This window comes from Ursus americanus, chromosome 6 (genome assembly GCF_024610735.1).
Source record: "Ursus americanus isolate L20-20 chromosome 6, mUrsAme1.1.p, whole genome shotgun sequence".
NCBI classification, from domain to species: Eukaryota; Metazoa; Chordata; class Mammalia; order Carnivora; family Ursidae; genus Ursus; species Ursus americanus.
The window spans coordinates 51,341,419-51,363,023 of NC_142132.1; the positions used below are offsets into that span (position 1 = coordinate 51,341,419).

At 40.1% G+C, this 21,605-nt stretch overlaps 1 protein-coding gene across 4 annotated transcripts in view; it reads right to left on the reverse strand.

The window, feature by feature from the left end:
* Window positions 1–19,462, reverse strand: part of VCL (vinculin) — a 103,805-nt gene extending 84,343 nt beyond the window's left edge. For 2 of the 4 annotated variants that reach the window (XM_045783160.2, XM_087863014.1), the window contains exon 1: window positions 19,190–19,462. In XM_045783160.2, coding sequence (XP_045639116.1) covers window positions 19,190–19,357 — 168 coding nt within the window. In that variant the 5' untranslated portion in view covers window positions 19,358–19,462. The remainder of the gene's footprint in view (window positions 1–19,189) is intronic. The other 2 variants (XM_045783159.2, XM_045783158.2) reach the window with 1 other exon arrangement.
* Window positions 19,463–21,605: the final 2,143 nt, after the last annotated feature.

Here is a 21,605-nt window from a genome sequence, read left to right on the forward strand (position 1 = left end):
TGTTGTTGTTTAATTACAGGTGTGGTCAAAATTTGAAATAGTAACCTAATGGCAAAAGTTGTTAAGTGTCTTTACTAACGGGAGCCATCCTGCTTGCTAACTGGAGATCATTCAGAGTCACTTTTACAGTTTAGTAATTAAATTTGGCTCCAGGCTGTAATAGACACTCTGACCCATTAAATTAGGGCCAGAAGCAAAATTACTCTATTTCTCCGCTCAAGCTACAAACGCATTTCTTAAACAGCCAGAACTGGAAATCCAATGTTCCAGAGCATTCATGTGGCAAGTGGTTAAGCCTGACGATTTAAAATGCCCATAGAAAAAACTTGTTTAATGGTACCTATACTAAATAAACCCCCACTGTTTTACCTGTAGGCTTTTGTTTTTCATGTTTTTACCTCTTCTTCTCAATGACTACAAACATATTCAGTGTGACTACATATGGGCTGAGCAAGACTCAATTCTAAACTTGCTGAAAAGTGAAATAAGAGCACAGACCAAATTGGCCAAGATGTACAGACAGAAAAGAAGCTGTCAACCATCCCCAGAACAGTGTCTGTGGTTGTGCCTTTGGCAGATTGTATTTCATCACTGCTCCTCATACAACATGAATAGAGTAGACACAGCCTTGGTTTAATCAGAAGACTTTTACAGGAATATTAAGTTTATTCCCTTTCATTTCACTTGCTTACTAATACAAAAGATCAGTACTACAAGCCTACCTGTTGAATAGTTGCCACAGACAACTAAATCCTTTAGTAAGTTCTGGCTCTACCATCTTAGATAACTTATTCCCAGTTGGGCAAAAGGAAGAAACAGAATTGGTCAGAACTGAGAGAATTACACTATCATGAGAGTCCATTCACATCTATCTTTTTTTTGTTGTTAATGTTGCTTTAAGCGAAGTTTAAAAGTCAATGCTGGCAAAGCCCCTATATACTAAACTACAATCCTTTTGTCTTCATTCACCACTAAATACTAAGTTCACTCCTAATGGTTCATTACAGAACAATACAAGGCTATATTGGTTCATAATTGGAAAACTTCCCAAATTGAATTTACATGGAAGATGTAACAGCAGAGAATCCCTGGAGATCAACAATGCATAAGGTTATCACTGTTGAATTTGAAGTTAAAGTGTGAATTCCTACATTAGCAGGCAAGTTTCTATAAGCCTGGTGATCAATAAATATATTCGTGTTGGGGCACCTGGGTGGCTCAGTTGGTTAAGTGTCTGCCTTCAGCTCAGGTCATTAATCCTGGGGTCCTGGGATCAGGATCCTGGGATAGAGCCCCAGATCGGGCTCCCTGCTCATTGGGGAGTCTGCTTCTCCATCTGCCCGTCCCCCTCTGCTGGTGTTCTCCCTCTCTCAAATAAAGAAATAAAACCTTTAAAAAAAATTATATTTCTCCCTCTCCCCCTCTCCACTTGTCTCAAAAAAAAAAAAAAAAAAAAAAAGTAAGTATATACACATACATACTCATCTTAAATAATAATCACATAATTAGGTGACCTTCCTTAGGACAAATCCAAGTTCTCCCTAGGGTATACATCATCAATTGCTAGGTAGATATTGTGTAGGTAAACTCACCATGAATTCTTCTATACAGCTGATCCCATCAAAAATATTAGTGGTGCTGCATTTTCTTCTTTTTTTTCCCATAATAGACATAAACTAGAGATGTTGAAGGCATTTCTTGTATCCTGACATTTTTAGATTTATTCTTTAAATAATGTCCTGAGAATTCTATGTGTAAGGCAATATGCAGGTGACACAAAGATGCAGTTAGGGAGTTTATGGCCTGGAACAGCATCATGACTACATGAATGCCACCAGGGAGGTAGAACTTGGCACTACTGGGGATAAATGGACAGACAGTACAACCAGTTGTTGAGATTAGTCTTCGGTATTTGAGCTGAGCCTTAAAGTGTAGATATGATTTCTGGAGGGAAGAGGTATCTTAGATGGAAGGAAATGCAGTATATGCAAAGAAACAGAACTGAGAAGGACCTGAATTTGCTCATGAAATGCCAAGCAGTCTCCCGGGGCTAGTACAGCCTTTGAGGGAAGGGCACTACGGTGGGGTAGGATCAACAGTGGATTCTGATTTTGGCTTTTCCACTGTTAAACGTACCTACTTCAGACACCCTGTTGATCATGCCTCAGAACACATTTTCTCATTTTTAAAATGAGAGAGTTGAGGGCATCTGGCCGACTCAGTCAGTAAGAGCATGAAACTCTTGATCTTGGGGCCAGGAGTTCGAGCCCTATGTTGGCCACAGAGCTTACTTACAAAAAAAAAAAAAAAAAAAATGAGAGAGTTGGATTAGAACATCTCTGAGGTCTATTTCCCACTTTACAAATCTAAGGCTCTGGGTGGGGGCTGGCAAACTTTTTCTATAAAGGGTCAGATAGTAAGTATTTTAGACTTTGTGGATCATATGGCCTCTGTCTCTGTCACAACTTCTCAACACTGTTGCAGGGTGAAAACAGTCATAGAAAATATGAAAATGAGTGGGTAGGGCTGTTCCAATGAAGTTGAATTTATGGATATTGAAATTTTAATTTTATATAACTTCATGTAACAAGAAATATTTTTTTTTTTTTCCGAACATTTAAAAATATAAACACTATTTTAGCTCCTGGGTAGTCCACATTTTGGCCCACAGGCTGTAGTTTGCTGATTTCTCCACTCCAAAGAGAAATAAGAACAGAAAGGGGTTGGGGGCTGATAGCCCTCAAGAATGGGGAAGATGGGGATTTTGCATTCCCATCCCTCAGTGCCATTAGTACATGACTGCAGTAGACTGAGGAATTTGCTTGTGTATGGAAACTTTAGAACAAATAGCCCAAGTTGGAGCTTCCAGTTCAAAGATGAAAGTTTTCTGGTCTATTTCAGGTAAAATGTAACATTCATGTTTCCGTGTTAGAGATGCAATAGATATGGCAGTTTTAGAGATGATGTTTGTTTATTTATGGCTCCTTGTTCTCCAGGGACTTTTCAGCAGCCTTCTCAAATTAGGACACAGTATTCATCTGGTGTATATAGATATATCATTGCGCTCAGAATTTTAAAATCACTCTGCTGACTGTGACTTGGAATTTATATCTATTTCTTCTCCCTCTGATGGAGATAAAACTGCAGTGCTGCAAACACAATGGATTTAGCATTACACTATCTACCAAGTGCAAGTAATCCCACTGTATGAGAGTCCTGCATGCCTTCCAGAACTCAAATTTGTAAGGTGGGTGAGGATGGAGGGAAGAGGAGGACAAACACACATGCACATAAGTAGCTCCAATTCATGACAGTATCTGATAAGAAAAATAGGAAGCCTTATGGAAAGATTAATTTCAACTGAGCAGCCTGGAAAGGACTTCATGGAGAAAGTGACATCAACATTGGGCCCATTTCAACAAGAGAGAAAGGGTGATTCCCAGCATTGAGAACAGTGCAAACAGTAACAAGAAAAAGATATGGGAAAATACTGGATTTATCTTTTTTACTTCAAAAGTGATACATGTTCACTGTTAAGGGAAAAACATGAATTGTAAGAAAAAAAGTGTGTAACCTGAAATCCCACCACTCAATCCTACCACATTTTAGTGTATGCTCTTCCACACATAGGATAATATGAAATGGGATCATTCTAAATATACCCCCCTACTGTTTTTTGCCTAACATCTTAGCACAGATATCTGTCCATGCCAGGCTGGAATACATACTGGAGTGATTAAAAATCACTGGCATACCTGAGTTCAAGGCCACATATAGCCCTCTCCTTAGAGCTCCCACTTCAATCTGATCTTTTTCTGTTTTCTTCCAAGATCTCTACAGGTGGATCCATGCTATTAGCCACTGTATTTAACTTTTCATTCTTCCATATGAAATCAAAAAGGTATGGGTATGACTTACTTAATAAAATAATTCATAATTTTTAAAACCATTTTTGGGGGCGCCTGGGTGGCTCAGCCGTTAAGCGTCTGCCTTTGGCTCAGGTTCTAATTCCAGGATCCTGGGATTGAGGCGGGAGGCCTGCTTCTCCCTCTCACACTCCCCTTGCTTGTGTTCCCTCTCCGCTGTCTTTCTCTGTCAAATAAATAAATAAAATCTTTAAAAAAATAAAATAAAATAAAACCATTTTTGTTTCACCGATGCATTTCTGAAATTGAGAACACTATGAATCCAAGTGTAAATTATGTAATAAAGAGTTTCTCTAGAATTTACCCCCTCTTTCTCTATTTGCACTCCCCCAATGCCTGAAGGCAGCCTTCACTATCTCTTGGATGGATGGCTCTCCAACAATGTGGGTCTCACTCTCCGATCTATTTTCCTCATCACTACCAGGGTTATCTTTCCCAAACCCAAAACTGTCCATGTTATACCTCAATTTAAAATCTTTCCATTGCTGGGACCTGGGTGGCTCAGTTGGTTTAGTGCCCGGCTCTTGATTTTGGCTCAAGTCATGATCTCAGGGGCATGGGATTGGGCCCCATGTCGGCTCCACACCGGCTATGGAGCCTGCTTAAGATTCTCTCTCTCCCTCTCCCTCTGTCCCTCCTCCCCTTCCCTCTTAAATAAATAAATAAATATTGTTCCATTAACATCCACTGCTTGGAATGGTCCCCTTCTAGAAATTATCCTATAAATATACTTGCACAAGCATAAAATGACCTAAGTGTGTCATTCATTGCCCCAGTCAGAAATAGCAAAAGATCACAAATAACCTAAGGTCCTTCCATAAGGACCTAACTGCATAAATTATGTTATAATCATCAATAGATTATTATGGAACTGTCAAAAGACTCAATATAAACTGATCAAAAATGTTCTCCAAAGTATGTTAACGGAAAAAAGAAAATCAAGGAACAGGTACGATAGGTCACCATTCATATAAAAGGGGAAAACATATTGCCTGAATATGCATAAGTTATCTCTAGAAGCATACCCAAGACATTGGGTTTCCTATGTTCATTGGTTTCCTACTGAAACCATGGCTGGAGTTCAAGGGTGGGAGAGAGACTACTTACTAAATCCCTTGCCAAAACTTTTAAATTTGGAACCAGGTTGGGGTACCTGGTTCGGTCAATTTAGCATTCAGTTCAGGTCATGATCCCAGGGTCCTAGGATGGAGCCCCGAATCAGGCTCCCTGCTCCTCCCTCTCCCTCTACCTCTCCCCTCCCGCTCCCCCGCTTGCTCTCTCCTCTCTCTCTCTCTCTCTCACAAATAAATAAATATAAAATTTGTTTTAAAAATTTTTTGAACCAGGTGAGTTTTTTACTTATTCAAAAATTAAAGTTGGGTTTTTTCCTGATTGGTTAATAAGGCACATAAGTCCCTTCCCAAACTAGCACAATCTACCTCAGTAGTCTCTTTACTAAAGCCGCCCACTCCCTCTCTTTGCTCATTCACACTCCTGCCCTGCACAGAAGGCTTTCCCATTTTTCTCTGGCTGGCAAACTTCTTCGTGCTTCAAATACTGCCTCTCTAAGACAGAATGAACTTCCCCTCCTGTCTTCCTGCCATACTGTGCATAAGGGCCTTTGGCCTGATTTGATTATGTGTTTGCTCCCTGGCATCAGTGGCTGGGTTCACAGTCTTACCTGACTCCATGAAGGGGTTCTACCACTCAGAGACAAAGTCCAGACTTCAGAAGGCAATAAAAGAGTGATGAAATAGCAGCATTATTCACAGTAGCCAAAAAAAAAAAAAAAAAAAAAAGGAACCCAAGTGTCCATCAATGGATGAATGGATAAGCAAAATGCAGTATATACATACAATGGAGTATCATTTAGCCTTAAAAAGGAAGGAAATTCTGACAAAAGCTATAACACGGATGAACCTTGAAGACATTATGCTAAGTAAAATAAGCCAGTCACAAAAGGACAGATACTGTATGATTCTACTTATATGAGTTACCTAGAGAAGTCAAACTCAAAGCAATAGAAAGTAGAATTGCAGTTGTCAGAGACTCAGGGGAGTGAGAAATGAGAAGTTAGGGTTTAATGAGTACAGAGTCTCATTCGGGGGGCAATGAAAAGGTTCTAGAGGTAGAAGGTGGTAATGGTGACACAACAATGTGAATGTCCTTAACGTCACAGAACTGCACACTTAAAAATAGTTAAAATGGTAACTTTTACGTTATGTATAATTTTACTGCAATAAAAAAATTAAAGAAGGGGCCCCTGGGTGGCGCAGTCAGTTAAACATCTGACTTTGGCTCAGGTAGTGATCTCGGGGTCCTGGGATTGAGCCCTGTGTCCAGCTACATGCTCAGTGGGTTTGTCCTTGTCCTTCTGCCCCTCCCCCTGCTGGTGCTCGCTCTCTCTCTCTCTCTCTCTCTCAAATAAATAAATAAATAAAATCTCTTTAAAAAATTAAAGAAAAAAAGAAAAGAATGAGAGACTTCTACAGTCTCAAGACAGTCATATTACCCTGGCATTTCTTCGTATTTCTTTCTTTCTTTTTTTTTTTTTTTAAGATTTTATTTATTTATTTATTTGACAGAGATAGAGACAGCCAGCGAGAGAGGGAACACAAGCAGGGGGAGTGGGAGAGGAAGAAGCAGGCTCACAGCAGAGGAGCCTGACGTGGGGCTCGATCCCAGAATGCCGGGATCACGCCCTGAGCCGAAGGCAGACGCTTAACCGCTGTGCCACCCAGGCGCCCCCATTTCTTCATATTTCAAAAGTACCTTTCTATTCTCATCCTGATATTAGCTCTTATAGGTTCTACACTCCAACATATTTCTTATTAAACCAAAAAAAAAAAAAAAAAAGAGGGAGAATATAAAACATTAGAAAGGTCTGATGAAAGAACAAGAGACTATCAAAACTGCAAGCAGATTTTGAGAAAGATACAAACAGAATTCTAGAAGTAAAAAATAGTCATTTAAATTAAAAATGAAGGAGATGTATTAAATGACATATTAGACACAGCTGTGTAAGAATTAGCAAACTGGAAGATCTGAAGAAATTACCAAATGGAAAATACAAACTGAGAAAAGATAGGAAGGAGAATGAGAAAGTACATTTTTCCAACTAGAGTTCCCAAGGGAGAGAATAAAATGAGGGAAGAGGTAAAAATTCAAAGAGATAATGGCTAAGAATTTTCTAGGATTGGTTAAAAGAAATCAAACCTCAAAAATCAGGGAGCCCAAAAAAATCCCAAGAAAGATAAATAAGGTGTTAAAACCCCCAGGGACAAAAGTCATAATGTAGAGCAAAACAACAATTAGACCAATGGCTGATTCGAATGCAGAAATACTGGAATAATATTTTCAAAGCGCTGTAAAAAAATTACTATCAGCCCTGAATTGTTTATCTAATGAAATTATCTTTCAAAAAAGAAGACGAAAGATATTTTAGACAAATAAAAACTTAAGAGAGTGTACTGCCCAAAAACCCTATTAAAGTTACTAGTGTGGGGGCGCCTGGGTGGCACAGCGGTTAAGCGTCTGCCTTCGGCTCAGGGCGTGATCCTGGCGTTCTGGGATCGAGCCCCACATCAGGCTCCTCCGCTATGAGCCTGCTTCTTCCTCTCCCACTCCCCCTGCTTGTGTTCCCTCTCTCACTGGCTATCTCTATCTCTGTCGAATAAATAAATAAAATCTTTAAATAAATAAATAAATAAATAAAATAAAGATACTAGTGTGGGGTGGACCTCAGGAAGTGGAGATATACCTAGAAAAAAGATCTATTCATTTCTCTTATAGCTCATAGAAAACGGTAAATGTGAGTAAATGGGGGGAAAAGCAACAGTGTAAGACAACAACAGTATCTAATTTATGGGTGAAAAAAGAAGACAGAAACAAATCTTAGACAACAATATATAAAGGGACAATGGAACTAGAGGTATTTTACAATCTTTACATTACTCAGGAAGACAGTGAAGATGTTAATTAATTTAAGACTTTGAAGTTAAATACACATGTTAAAAATTTTCCTGAAAACCACCACAAGACTAGAAATAATAGGTATACTTTCCAAACTAGCAGTGTGACCACCATGTTCGACTCTTAACTCTCATGCTGATAGGACATCTGAAAGAAATTCTAGCCCTCCTTTCAGACAAGAGATACTAAGCCCATCCAGTATCTATCACAGTATGTAGTCATTACATATTTGTTACATTAATTTGGCTGTTCCAGAATTAAATGAATTCTATTTCACAGATTATACTTCTCAACTCTACCTAGAAGGCTGATTCCATCTTATTATTTTAGCGAGTGACCTAACTATCCCTTCAATATTTTCTTTTTTAGAAACTAGGACAGTGAATGCTTGGGATAAAATACCAAATCCTAAACCTCATTTCTTGCTTCTAAGCTGGGAGGAAAAAATATTTATATATATGCTTTTCCCCTTACTATTGCTCCAAAGGAGATATCAATCAAAAATTTAAATGTCTGATTTTAATCATGGGAAAATGGCAATCAAAAGCTCAGGCACCTAAACTGTGAGTGGTATTTTCCCCACAGTTGGTAAAACTGTATATTCCACAACATATGGAATTCTACTGAAAGCTTTCACTGGCACTTTGCCTTGTTAAGCAAAAGTTAGAAGTTATGCTAAGACATTTAAAAAAAAAAATGAACACTGCCTTTTCATTAGACTAACATTTGAAATATGACTTAAATACCATGGAAAATATATTAATATATCTAACACTCACTGAGCTCTTAACTATATGTCAGGCATAGTTCTAAACATTTTTATGAACTCATTAATCCTCACAAAAATACATGATGAGTCAGGTAGTACTGTGAGTAGCTCTGCTTTACAGAGGAGGACCATGAGAAAGAGATTAAATAATTTCCCCAATTTACATACCTCAAAGGTGTCAATCAATACTGGGATACAAACCCAAGGAGTTTAGATCTGGAGCTTTTACTCTTAACCATTACACTATACTGCCTCCCAAGATTCTTGTCATGTTTATATGCTTACTTACCTTGTATCTATTATCTAAGTCTGACTTTGGTATTTGCTAACTCATACTAGATGCATTTTGCCAAAGTTGTCTATTTTGTTTATTTGCAAAGGATTAAAAGTAAAAGAGAATTCCAAATCCATGTTATATTTTTACTTACACTTACGAATTCTGCATATTCCTGTGTTGGGTGGGATTATTCTCATCTGCACCCCAGGACTTCATGCCTGGAGTTTCTTCATTCAGGAAACAGGAATTGGATGGTCCTACTACATGCAATGCCCTGTGCTAAGCAACAATTTACAGCTACTTCCTAAGTGGCAGTTACATTTCACCAAGATTCACCCACAGCATGATATATATTTTTCCAAAGAAGCATAAAACCATTTTTGTAGGGAAGCAGTAAATGGTCTTCCCATTTGTTCACTCAACAAATATTCTTCAAGACTCTACTATGTACCAAAACACTATGACGGGTGCTGAAAATTCAAGGGCAAACACAGCAGAATCAATATTTGCCCCATAGGGCTCCAGTGGGGAGAAAAGACGTTTAAATAAGTAATAATCACACAAATAATTACTTATAACTGTGATAAGCAAAATAAGGAAAAAAACATAGGAATCATATGATAGACAGACCTAACTCAGTTTTAGAGGTAAAGTCAGGGAAGGTGTCCCTAAAACACTGACATTTAATATGGAAGTTGAGGATTCGTAGAAATTACCCAAATAAAGAAGTACTGAAGAGTAGTTCAGGCAGAGGAAGAACACCGTGCTTTGGAAGAACTGAAAATCAAGTGTGCCTGGAGTACCGCAAGAAGACAGCAGCTGAGGCCAATGCTCAAAGGTCTTTTCCTCACTATGAGGCCCACCACCTGCTCATTCTGCTGCTGGCCCACTCATATTTTCTCCACAGCTCCAAGGAAGAAAGTATTTGCAGTACTAGTGCACAACCCTTTAAAATGAATAACTTAAATTCTGCAAACAATTTCACTGGTGGAGAGGATGTGAATAAGATAAATCTTTTGTAAGACTATAAATTTCATCTGTATTTTAACAACTTGGGGCCAGAGACCACATCTTATATATCCTACTATCATTCAGAACACCTAGCAATGTGCATAGCAAGGGTCTGATAACTAATTTTGCTATTTGGGGAGAAGAGCTGTAAGATAAAAAATTCAAGTGTTAGTAGTCTCAATTTTTTTCTATGTAAGAATTACTTCCCCATTCACATGTCAATTTTTTTCTATGTAAGAATTACTTCCCCATTCATATATCCCTATCTCCTTTAATTGTATGACTAAAAACATGTTGTCTACCTTACAGAAAAAAGATGAGCCAGTTCTTCAGAGATGGGTTGGATAAAGAAAGAAGGCTTAAAACATAGGGAGCTAGATAATAGAGGTCCCTCACCTCCCAACTCTAAGAACAAATGTGCTATTTCTCTTTTTTCCCAGAAAGCTTACTTGTGGGAATAAGTTAAACTTATTTCAAAAGAAGGAATGACTTTTACTTGGATTATGGCCAGCTGCAATGAAATTCAGCCACTTTCCTCTTAAAAGTCATTCAACTGGAAATCTTATCTGTGGGAAATTCTCTAAGGGCCAAAGATTCTATTTTCTGCAACTTAACAATATCTGTAAAACATTTTTAGTTCTAAGATTCACTACCTCTCATCCTCTGTACACACATACATCCCACATTCATACCAATCCAATGAGCTGACTTCTAATAGAAGTGACATAAAATTTTTTGGACTCTAAAAGTCCAAATATGTAACAACACAATATAACATCATTTATGAATCTTTGTTCCTCTCTGTGATTACATTACATTTGTATACAGCAACATCTGAGGGCAGGAAAAGAGAATCACCATGCCTTCCAAAGGAGGCAAGAGATAGTGAGCTATCCTCATCAGAATGACTAGCTGGGATAGCAAGTATCAAAGCACAATACACTTATAGAAGGAATACCATGAGCAAGGGACTGGGATAAGAACAGCACTGGAAATATCAAGAATATAGCCCAGTCCTTGCCCTCCAGAAACCAATAGTCTAAAAGGGAGATACCCGGGGGCAGGGGGCAGAAAAGCCACAAATCAATCATCAAAGATTAATGATCAGCATACGAGGACACAAAATCTACTAAGGGACTGGAAAGAAGGCAACAAATCCCCAACTTCTTGTGTCTAATTATCCAAGTCCCCTTTTATCCATTACTCTATCAGATTCTACCTATCTCTCTGTCTGTACAAAATGCACGTACCTAAATAGATTTAATCAGACTAAAGCCCCCATATCTTTAACAAGCATGTCCAGATTAGAAATTCTAACCTAACCTAGATTAGATTAGGACCTAGCCCATTATTTTGAAGTCATCTCACTTCACACTTACTGAAACAAGCAGTTAGCTAAGTACATCGTGACTCCTTAAACTGCACATGACAAAGTCCTGGGATATTGTATCAGACTCAGTCTCCTCACTTTTCTTTGCAAACTTTTAAACAGGAAAAGTGAATTACAGGGTTGGGGGGGGCTAAATGGTGAAAAAGAATAAGAACTGGTGCATATATATATAGTTTAGTTTGCATTTATATCCAGGGAAACACAAATTGGTTTGGAGTAGAGAGAAAAGAAAAAGAGAGAGTAAGACAAATCAAATTCAAATAGACTGAAAAGGGCTGAGAAAACAGAGAAGGCTGTGACTAAAGACAGATTTTCTAAATTTCAACAAGGAAAATGTAATACTTTTGTAACAAGAAAATTTTGTTCTTTTTGAAAGACTATATGAAGGCTCAGCATGATAATAGTATACAGTTCAATATTATTTATATTATTATATGAAGGATATAATATTTTAATTATGATAAAAATACAAATGAAAAAAATTCCCTACCTACATATTAATCTCAACCTCGTTCCCTAATAAATCTTTCTACAAATTATTAAGAAAAACTGAGGGGGAGGGGGCTCTTGGTGGCTCAGTGGGTTAAGCGGCCAGCTCTTGATTTTGGCTCAGGTCATGATCTCAGGGTCATGGGACCCCACCTGGGGCTCCACACTCAGCAGGGAGTCTGCTTAAGGATTCTCTCTCCCTCTCCCTCTGCCCTTCCCTCCAGTCTCTCTCAAATAAACAAATAAATCTATTTTAATAAAGAAAAAACAAGTAAGACAGTCTTCCCCTCCATAATCATTCCCAATGAAAACTAAGTAAGTACTAAAATGGCTGAAAAAGATAAAGAAGCAGACACCTTGATCATTCAAAACTTATGTTATCTGAACCTAATTCTGTGGCCCAATATCCCAAACACCTATTGCAAGAATCCTACAGTTCCAATGTACAAGGAATAGGAAGACAGATAAAAGCCTCCAATGGGAGACCTACCTCCAATACACCAACTTTCTTCTCTGGGTGTTTCAGAGTCTTATTACATAATCAAACTTTACTCCTTAAACCTCACTTTGACGTATTTATACTACATATATAGCACTGAAGGCTGCTGAAGCTTAAAGAAGTCAAGGCTGAAATTTATGTTTTCTCCTTCTAGGCCTGTCTATATGGGAAGGTTTAAGGGCAGCAACTTGAAGTAATTAAATGACCCTTCCTCAGCAAAAATACTGAGTATATAGCATTATTCTAGAAAGAAATCCTGCTGTGATATCAGCTAATCTCTGACATTTGCTCATTAAGGACTGCTACTTCTTTTGATACTGCTCTAATGCTGGCTTATTAGGTAAAAAGGTACCCCACTGTCACAACCATGACATAAGGTTCAGTGAAAAGGCTGGGTCAGATCAGTCAAAAAGCAAAAAAGAGGCAGTTCAACTTTATGATAATCGTTGTCTCCTGCCATATGGTTCAAGGAAGCAAGGATCTCTTAATAAGGAATTCATGACCCATAGTATGTTCCTACACTGTAATCAGCAGGACTCCAAATAATGTATGAACACCTGGTCTAAATTGTTAAATTTTAAAAAGACACTTCCAATTTTAAAAGAACGCAAGATCCCAATGCCTCTTTCAGATAGGAACATATTCTCACATTAGGAATTTAGTAAGTGGCCTGCGTATTTGAAATGACTCTGAAACAGAGAACCACAACCCAAAATAGCCTGAACACTTTTGTTATCTTAACCAACGGGCAGTTAGCCATTCATGCCTTCCTCTTACTATATATTCTACTTGTTTCAGACAAAGCCCACAATAAATTCAATGAGACTGTTAAAATTCAGCTATATCAGATGTTTAAAGCTGGGGATAAAAAATATTCATTGCACAAAATTCCTATTACAATATTTTGCACATAAAAAATAAATACTATGTGTATGTTCATTTAGTAAAAAAAATCCTATTGTACACCTATGGTCACAGCCTGACACTGGAAATAAAGTAATGAACACAACTGATGTGGTCCCTGACACTGAAGAACCTACAATCTAATGGAGAAAACAAACACTGAGCAAGTATGGTGAATGTCACTGGACCATGCATATACATGCTATGCTGAATTGTAGTAAAAACACCAGGAATAATAAGACCCTCTCAGTCATGATACATATAAAGCATAAGCATTTTATATGTATATAAATGACCAGTAGTTAAATAAGTATATAAAACCAAACTCCTTTTTTAACAAATATATAAGAAATATTAAGTTCCAAGTAAGTCCCATCCCCATAAAAGTAGTTGCCTTAATACTGCCCTTAATACTCCTGGACTGTAGCAGAAGGAGGCAACTTAAGATACTGTGGTTAATACCACAAGACTTTTACTCCAACTTTTATTCTGTCCACTTAAGAGTTATACCAGTGCTATTTATAAAACATCTTCAGAAAAGCCCAACTTTCTACTGTGTAGATATATAAACAAATATTTTTTAAAAGATTTTATTTATTTAAGAGAGAGAGTGTGTGCATAAGCAGGAGGGGCAGAGGGAGAGGGAGAAGCTGACACCCTGCTGAGCAGGGAGCCCAACAACGACTCCCAGGACCCCAGGATCATGACCTGAGCCAAAAGCGGATGCTTAATCAACTGAGCCACCCAGGCGCCCCTAAACAAATATTTAAATTGAGGCTCTACTAAAATAAAAACATGGTTATAAAAACATTATAATCTTCAAAACTCTTCTGTTCTCTCAATCACATGAGTAAATGGTAAGTATTATTGGAACAAAGTTCACAATCTGACCCATTCATTTATCTCTTTTGATCCAAGGTTTTTCATTTCTCAAATGAAACTTCATGATTGCCCAAAGAATCCACAAACCTACCTTAAATGTTATGTAAATACAGAAATCCTATAAAAATTTAATACTTTAAATACTATTAATTCTAACAGGCTTTCAAGCTGAGCAGCCATATATAGTATAAAAAGCCTTTAACTGTTTTGCAGGCATAAATACTCCTAGGCTGATCTGTAGCTACTCTTTTTTTTTTTTTTTTTCCCTAAAGAAATGCTGCAAAATGGAATGGTGCTGTGAAACAGAACCCTACCTTCACATCATTCTTTTCATATATAGGCCCTTCATGCAGGCCATGCCAAAACGAGGCTTTAAACAGATAATCTTGCCAGGCCCAGACATATGGAAACTCTATGACTAATGGCATCCTTGTTGCTTCAAATTCTAGGTGGAAAACTTCCACTGATACTCAACAACCTTGCTCTAAGTGGACACAGAATAGTGCAGTAAAGAAAGCACAGGATACAGAGTAAGAGAAACAGAGTGTTTGGGTTCAAGCTCTACCACTAATTAGCTGCATCACTGTGGGCAAGTTACTTAAATTCTCTGACCTACAGTATCCTAATCTGTAAAACTGGGACCATCGCAATACGTACCTTAAAGGATTACTATAATAGTATATAGGAAAGTATTTTATTAACTATAAAGGATTATACAAATGTTCTTTTTATTCATTTTATTTTTTCCTTAATTTAGTAATTATATGTTCATTTTAAAAATTGGAAAATACAGAGAAACATTAAAGAGAAAAAAAATCACCCACAGTCCTATCACCATTGTCGTTATTTATTTAATTATTTCTTAAGATTTTTTTTTTCTAAGTAATCTCTACAGGCAACATGGGGCTCAAACTCTACAACCCCGAGATCAAGAGTCACATGTTCTTCCAACTGAGCCAGCCAGGTGCCCCTGTTGTTATTTATTTTAACTGAAATAAATCTAACATCAACCAAGAAAAAAAAATTAGAGTAAAAATAATTTCAGATGCTAATATTGATCATTTACAAATGACAAAATTAATTGCGGATCTCTTTTTAAGAGCAGAACAGTCTTTCCCATCTATCAGGTTAAAGTAAAGACAATGCTGCTATTTGTACCAGAGCTGGTCTCAAGAGGGTATGATATATAGGTGAGGCTCGTAAAAGTCAAGGTCACAAAAACTCCCAAAATAAATATTTCATGAGCCCGAGGAGTAGTTACAACACATGCCCTCAGATGCAATGGAGAAGGCAACGGGTCTGAAGCCCCATTAATAAAGCTACCACAACTGTAGGGTCACAAAGACTGACAGCCCATGGGTCACTTCAATAGGAAAAAAAAAGAAAGAAAGAAAAATTTATGTACCTTTCTACAAGACAGGCAGTCTAAGACTTCTAACTTTTTCACACTGCTTACAGAATCCCACCCTTGGAACTTCTTACCCCTCCTCTGTTTTTCCTTTCCCACCCTTCTTTCTCTTAGAACCCCTTCCTTGTTTTATTATTGTATTAGAATCACCCTCTGTGTTTAAAAGGGCCTTATTCCATACAGTGGAATATTATTCAGCAACAAAAGGAATGAAGTTCTGATACATACTATACAACACCATGGAAGAACCTTGAAAACATTATGCAAAGTGGAAGAAGTCAGACACAAAGACCTCGTATTTTATGATTCCATTAACACAAAATGTCCAGAATAGGCAAATCCACAGAGACAGACAGTAGACTGGGAAGGTGGGGGATGGAGAGAATGAGTGACCAGGTGACGAGATTTCTTCTTGAGGGACACAAACTTCCTAAAATTAGATTGTAGTGATGGCGGCACAACTCTGTCAATGTATTTTTAAAAATACACTTAATTGTATACTTTAAATGGGGGAATTGTATGGTATGTGAATTATATTCCCACAAAACTGTTTTTAAAAAATGGTCTTGTTCAGGATCCTGAGTTGAAAAAAGGACATGTGAATAAATACTCCCATCCTACTCCTCCCTAAGTGCACAGTAAAAGTGATGACTCAGTTGCGATAAGATATGTATTAAGTGACCGGACTACTTTTGTTTAACAAATATACATGAAATTACAAATCCAAATGAGTCTTGCCCCTCCAAAAGTAGTCACCTTAATGATGCCCTAAGTCAAAACCTGGTCCTCAGATTGTATAATTCTATGCCTTTGTTTGGGTAGTAGTTTCCGCTTAAAATGCCTTTCTTACCATAGTATTTGTTCAAAAATCAGTTTCCTTATTTCAAAATAACACCACATGTTTTTTCCTAGCAAAACCTGAGAGTTCTATCATCAAGTTCTATTAACTCTTCTTCTACTATATTTCTAATTAATTCCTTTTCCATTTTCTCTGCCACATGCAAAGTCCAGGGCCTCATTATCTTCATGACCAACCAATTTAAAAGGTCTCCTAATTTATCTCCCCTCTCATAGTTCCTTCTTTCCTTCAGGAATACTTATTGGGCCATCCTGTGTGCCAAAGTTGAGGGTAGGAACTGGGGAGCACATAAAGAAATATCAAATGAGGCTTGTTCTCCAGACACAACCTAGTTGGGAACTTGACACATGTACATAATTCATCACAATACTCAGTAGCATATATAAAAGGGCCACAACTGGCATTGAGAATTTCAAGCAGTGGGCAGGTTCTCTGGCCTCCAGAGAATACAACCTACAGTCCCCCTCAAACACTATTCTCATCCCCACACCTCCCGCCACTGTCTTTGTTCATCTTATTGGATAAGGATTTCTGTTAAACTGCCCATATGTCATACACTGACTTCGTCTCTAATTTCTCACCAACTTACTTTCTGAGTTAGTCCAGACAATATACTTGTTATAACCTGGAAAAGACCTACCAGTACCTTTGTTCATTATTGACTATCAGAACAATCCTCCCAACTTTCTCTCTGCTAATTCAGATCTACCACCAATCCCAAGTCCCTTTTTTTTTGGTATGTATTGGGATATAACTATATGTAATTTTTTTTTTCAGCTCCCGCCTGGGCTTATTTCTTTTGTATTTGTCTCACAATGTCTTTGCAGTGTTTCCTAACAAAGCATGTATCACAACCACCTATGGAGCTTCTTAAAAATACAAAAGGCCTTGAGACTACCCCATGAAGAGCTCCTCAGTTAAGTCTGAGATGGGAGTTGGACATCTTTATTATTAAAACGCCCCACCGGTGATTCTGACGCACAGCCCAACCTGAGAACCACTGATTTATTACAATGCTCCCTACACAGCATTCAATTCTTATTAATTCATACAATGAAGCTCATAAATAACTGTTCTCTAAATAGCCTAACCAGATATCAACCCCTAGACTAAACTAGTTCTGTTCCAAGTACAACATGTGGTTTTAAGATTTCATTTCCTGAAGTACTCCATGGAGGGACACTATTACCCTGTCTCTTTACATTGTTTCCTATTTGTTGAAAAATGGAGGCCTGGAATGCAGCCATGTTAGACAACACTACATAAGAATGTACTCTGGAGTCTTAGATTAAAATTAGTTATAAAAAGAACAAGAACAATGTAGAACTAGATATTCTGAATGAAGACAGTATTCTTACTGAATCGATTCTAACTAAATTTATACAGAAGGAAGAAGAGGAATTTGGTCAGTAGAGTTCCCCCCATCTTCCTAATTAACAGCCTCCTGAACTGCCTGAGAAGGGCCCCCAAAGACTGAGGAAGACTTTCAGCAGCTACAGTGCCCCTGGTGCGTTCAGTGCTCTAATCAGATAAGTAACCCAAGCCCCACCCAGACCCACAGTTGCCTACCAACCTGCCAACTACCCTGACACAAACTATTTACACAGCTCGGTGGGGGAGCAGTATGAACTTTTTCCAAAGTTGTCCCTCACAGGCAGCAGCGGTCTGAGTCACCCGCCCAGGGTGGGAAAGAAAGCGTGGTATTAGTCAGGGGAGTGTTAGGAGACTGGTCACAGCACCTCTTTTCCCATTTCGGGAGTGAGCTCCGCCTGCCCTAGGAACCACCTAAGTTATTAGTCACAGCTGTGGGCTACAGGGGTCTGCAAGGGCCACTCGGCCACCCACAAAATTGTGGGTCGGGGAGGAGACGCCCCGTCCTTCTCTCCGGCAGGGGCCGCAGATCCCAGATTCCACAGGCCTCTCCCAGCACTCCATCTTGCTTCCTGCCAGGAGGAGGGGCCGAGGAGGAGGGCCCCCCCGAGTCTGGAAAGGCCCCAGGGGGCGGAAGCCGTTTGACAGCAGGTAAAGCCAGGTGGAAATCTCCACGGGAGGGAATAAAATGAAAGGCGGCAGGGTGAGACGAAAGAGCAAAGAAGACTCGTGGTCATGAATTACTGCATAAAGAAATATAAAGAAATCACCCGGTGTTTGAGAGTGCCAGAGGTGTGAGCTGAAGTAGAAATGCCTAGGGAGAAAGGAGGAGACCGGGAGACGAGTGGCCAGGAAGACAAGTGGACAAAAGAGCCAGCCTCCGGGAGCGCGGGGGAAGGGTGGTCCGTGAGGCAGGTCTCAGGGTGAGGGGCAGAAGTATTAGAAAGGTGAACAACGCGGCTCAAACAAGAATCCCTGGAAGGAAAGGCGGGGAATCCGTAGGGGAGCGCGCCAGCCCATAGGCCAGACTGGGGAGGCCTAAAAAGGAGCTGAGAGCAAGGCTGTCAACGTGAGGGGCGACAGCCTGCTGAGTGAAAGGGGCCATGAGACACCCTAACAACTATCATTTACGGAGCGCCTACTATGGGTCATACGCTGCGCTAGGCACTTTACGAATACCACCTCGCTGAATCTTCACAACAAACCCGCAAGGCAGGCAATACTATGATTGCCCCCATTTTATAGATGAAGAAACTGAGGCCCATAGAAGCTGGGGGGCTCGCTCAAGGTCACAGAGTGGGGGAATCGGGATTCGAACCCATGGCCATCTGGCTCCAGAGCCCACGCGCAGAGCCATAGGCAGCTAGACGGCGAAGGGGAGCCACTGGGATGTCTCCGGACCCCGCTCCCCATCCCAGGCCCAGCGCGCTCACCCGGACAAGGTTGCTGACGGCCGCCTGCACGGCGGCCACGGGCGCGGTGAGGTCAGGGATGGCTTTGCCGTCCACCTCGCCTTCCTCGTGCATGATCACCAGGTGTGAGATCTGCTGCGCCACCGGCTCCAAGATGCTCTCGATCGTGCGCGTATGAAACACCGGCATCGCGGCGGCTAGCGGGGCGGCGAACCGCGGGCTACAGAGAATTGGGAACGGCGGGGCCGGGAACCCGCTGAAAGGCGGACTGCGAGCAGCAACTACGGAGTCCGGGCTTCCCTCGGCGTAACCAGCCTCGCGGGCGCCCCGCCCCATCGCGTCGCCGCGCCCAATAGCAGCACCGCTCAGACCGGTGTCGCCACTCCTATTGGTCCCGCTTCGAGATGCTCCGCCCCCGCTACCGCGCCGCCAAGACCCCGCCCCGCCCCCATTCCCAAGGGAGGGGCCTGGGATTGGGGCTGCGCCGCAGGGATTGCAACCGGATTCCGGAGCCCTAACACTGGGCGCTCCTTATAAGGGCATGGTGGGAGAGGAACGTGAGGCTGGAATCAGTGGCCCCACCCCCAGGAGCCACCTCCCGCCTGGGCTCTGCAGAGCTCCGCCCCTCTGCAGAATCACCTCAGTGGGGCGGGGTCTCCTCACCTCCGGCGGCGTTGGAGTCTCAAGAGACCAGGGAGCCATAGGTCTCCCCGCCCCCCTCCTCAACTTTTTCCCTTTGCACAATGCCCTCAAAACAGTCTTTCCATTTCTTCTCAGTAATACATGGAAATGTTTTTGGTAAAACATTCGAATAACAAGTGCATAGAGAAACATGAGTGTCCCATTCATTCACACAAACATTCCACCGACTCCCTTCCTCAGAGATACTCACTGTTAACAGTTTAGTGTGTAGTCTTCTAGACTTTTGCCTATTCATTTTCTTGTAGATATATTATTTCTAAGTGGGGTTAAACATTTCCTGGAATTTGATATTTTTCCCCTTAATTAAAATCCCCTGGTTATCTTTCACCATTGATAAATATAGATCTACTTCTTTTTTAGTGGCTGCATGGTAGTGCATTGCATGAAATCAAACAATTTATATAACTAATTTCCTAGTAGTGGACATTTAGGTTGAATTCTGCTTTTCAGTATTTAAAAAACAATTCTGCATGAGCATCATTGTACCTGCCTCTGTATTGTGCATGTGTGTAGTTTTCTAGGACAGATACCTAGAAAGGAAGTAAAAATGAAAAAAGTATATACATTTTACATTTTGATACGACCAAATTACTAATCCTCTCACAGTGCACTTTGTGTACATCTTGTGAATGTCTTCCTCATCTCATATTCTCTATTGCCCAAGCTTTCCGGTGCTGAGGTAACACTTTCACTAATACGTCCAAGCTGAAGATCCTCAAGTCAAATGAAAATATTTCTCGAGATGCCTGCGTGGCTCACTTGGTTAAGCGTCTGCCTTCGGCTCAGGTCATGATCTCAGGGTCCTGAGATGGAGTCCCACATCGGGCTACCTGCTGGGGGCGGGGGGAGTCTGCTTCCCTTCTCCTTCTCCCTCTGCCCCTCCCCCTACTCATCCTCTCTGTCTCTCTCTCTCTCAAATGAATAAATAAAATCACTTGAAAAAAGGGAAAAAAAATATTTCTCAAGGTCCCACATTTTGCAAGAGGCTAAACTATGTGTGTGTTGTCCTGTGCAGTTTTTTTGAAAAGATTTATTTATTTAAGAGAGACAGAGAGAGCTTGGTGGGGAGGGGCAGAGGGAGAATCTCCAGGAGACTCCCACTGAGTGGGGAGCACAGAATCCATCCCACCACCAGAGATCATGACCTGAGCTGAAATCAAGAGTCCCACGATTAGCTGACTGAGCCACCCAGGAGCCCCTGTCCCGTTCGGTTTTTAAGCTATTTTTGCCTGGTGATATATATCCCTTGTTTCTGTTGTGCATGTTGCCAAATCCTGCACTTTTCCTTCTCACAATACCTTCACTTTCTTATTACTGCTTCCATATTCTTATATGGACAATGGAATTCTCTATCCCTCTATTTTAAGCTAACATTTATTTAGTACTATATAAGTTCTAGGCACTGTATAAGTCCTTATTCAAATTGAGGTACATGCAGTATATAGTATTTTATTCTCCCCCATTCTACAGATAAGGAAACTAAACTCTGTAGTTTATCCAAAATTTCACAAGGGTCAAGCTATCCAATTTGTGGGACCCAGTGCAAAATAAAAATGTGGATTCACTTGTTCAAAAAGCAGGGAAAACTGCTGTTAGAGACACTAAAATAGGGGCACCTGGGTGGTACGTTGTTAAGCATCCAACTCTTGGTTTGGGCTCAGGTTGTGATCTCAGCATTGTGAGATGAAGAGTCTGCTGGAGACTCTCTTTCCCTCTCTCCTTGCCCCTCTCTGCT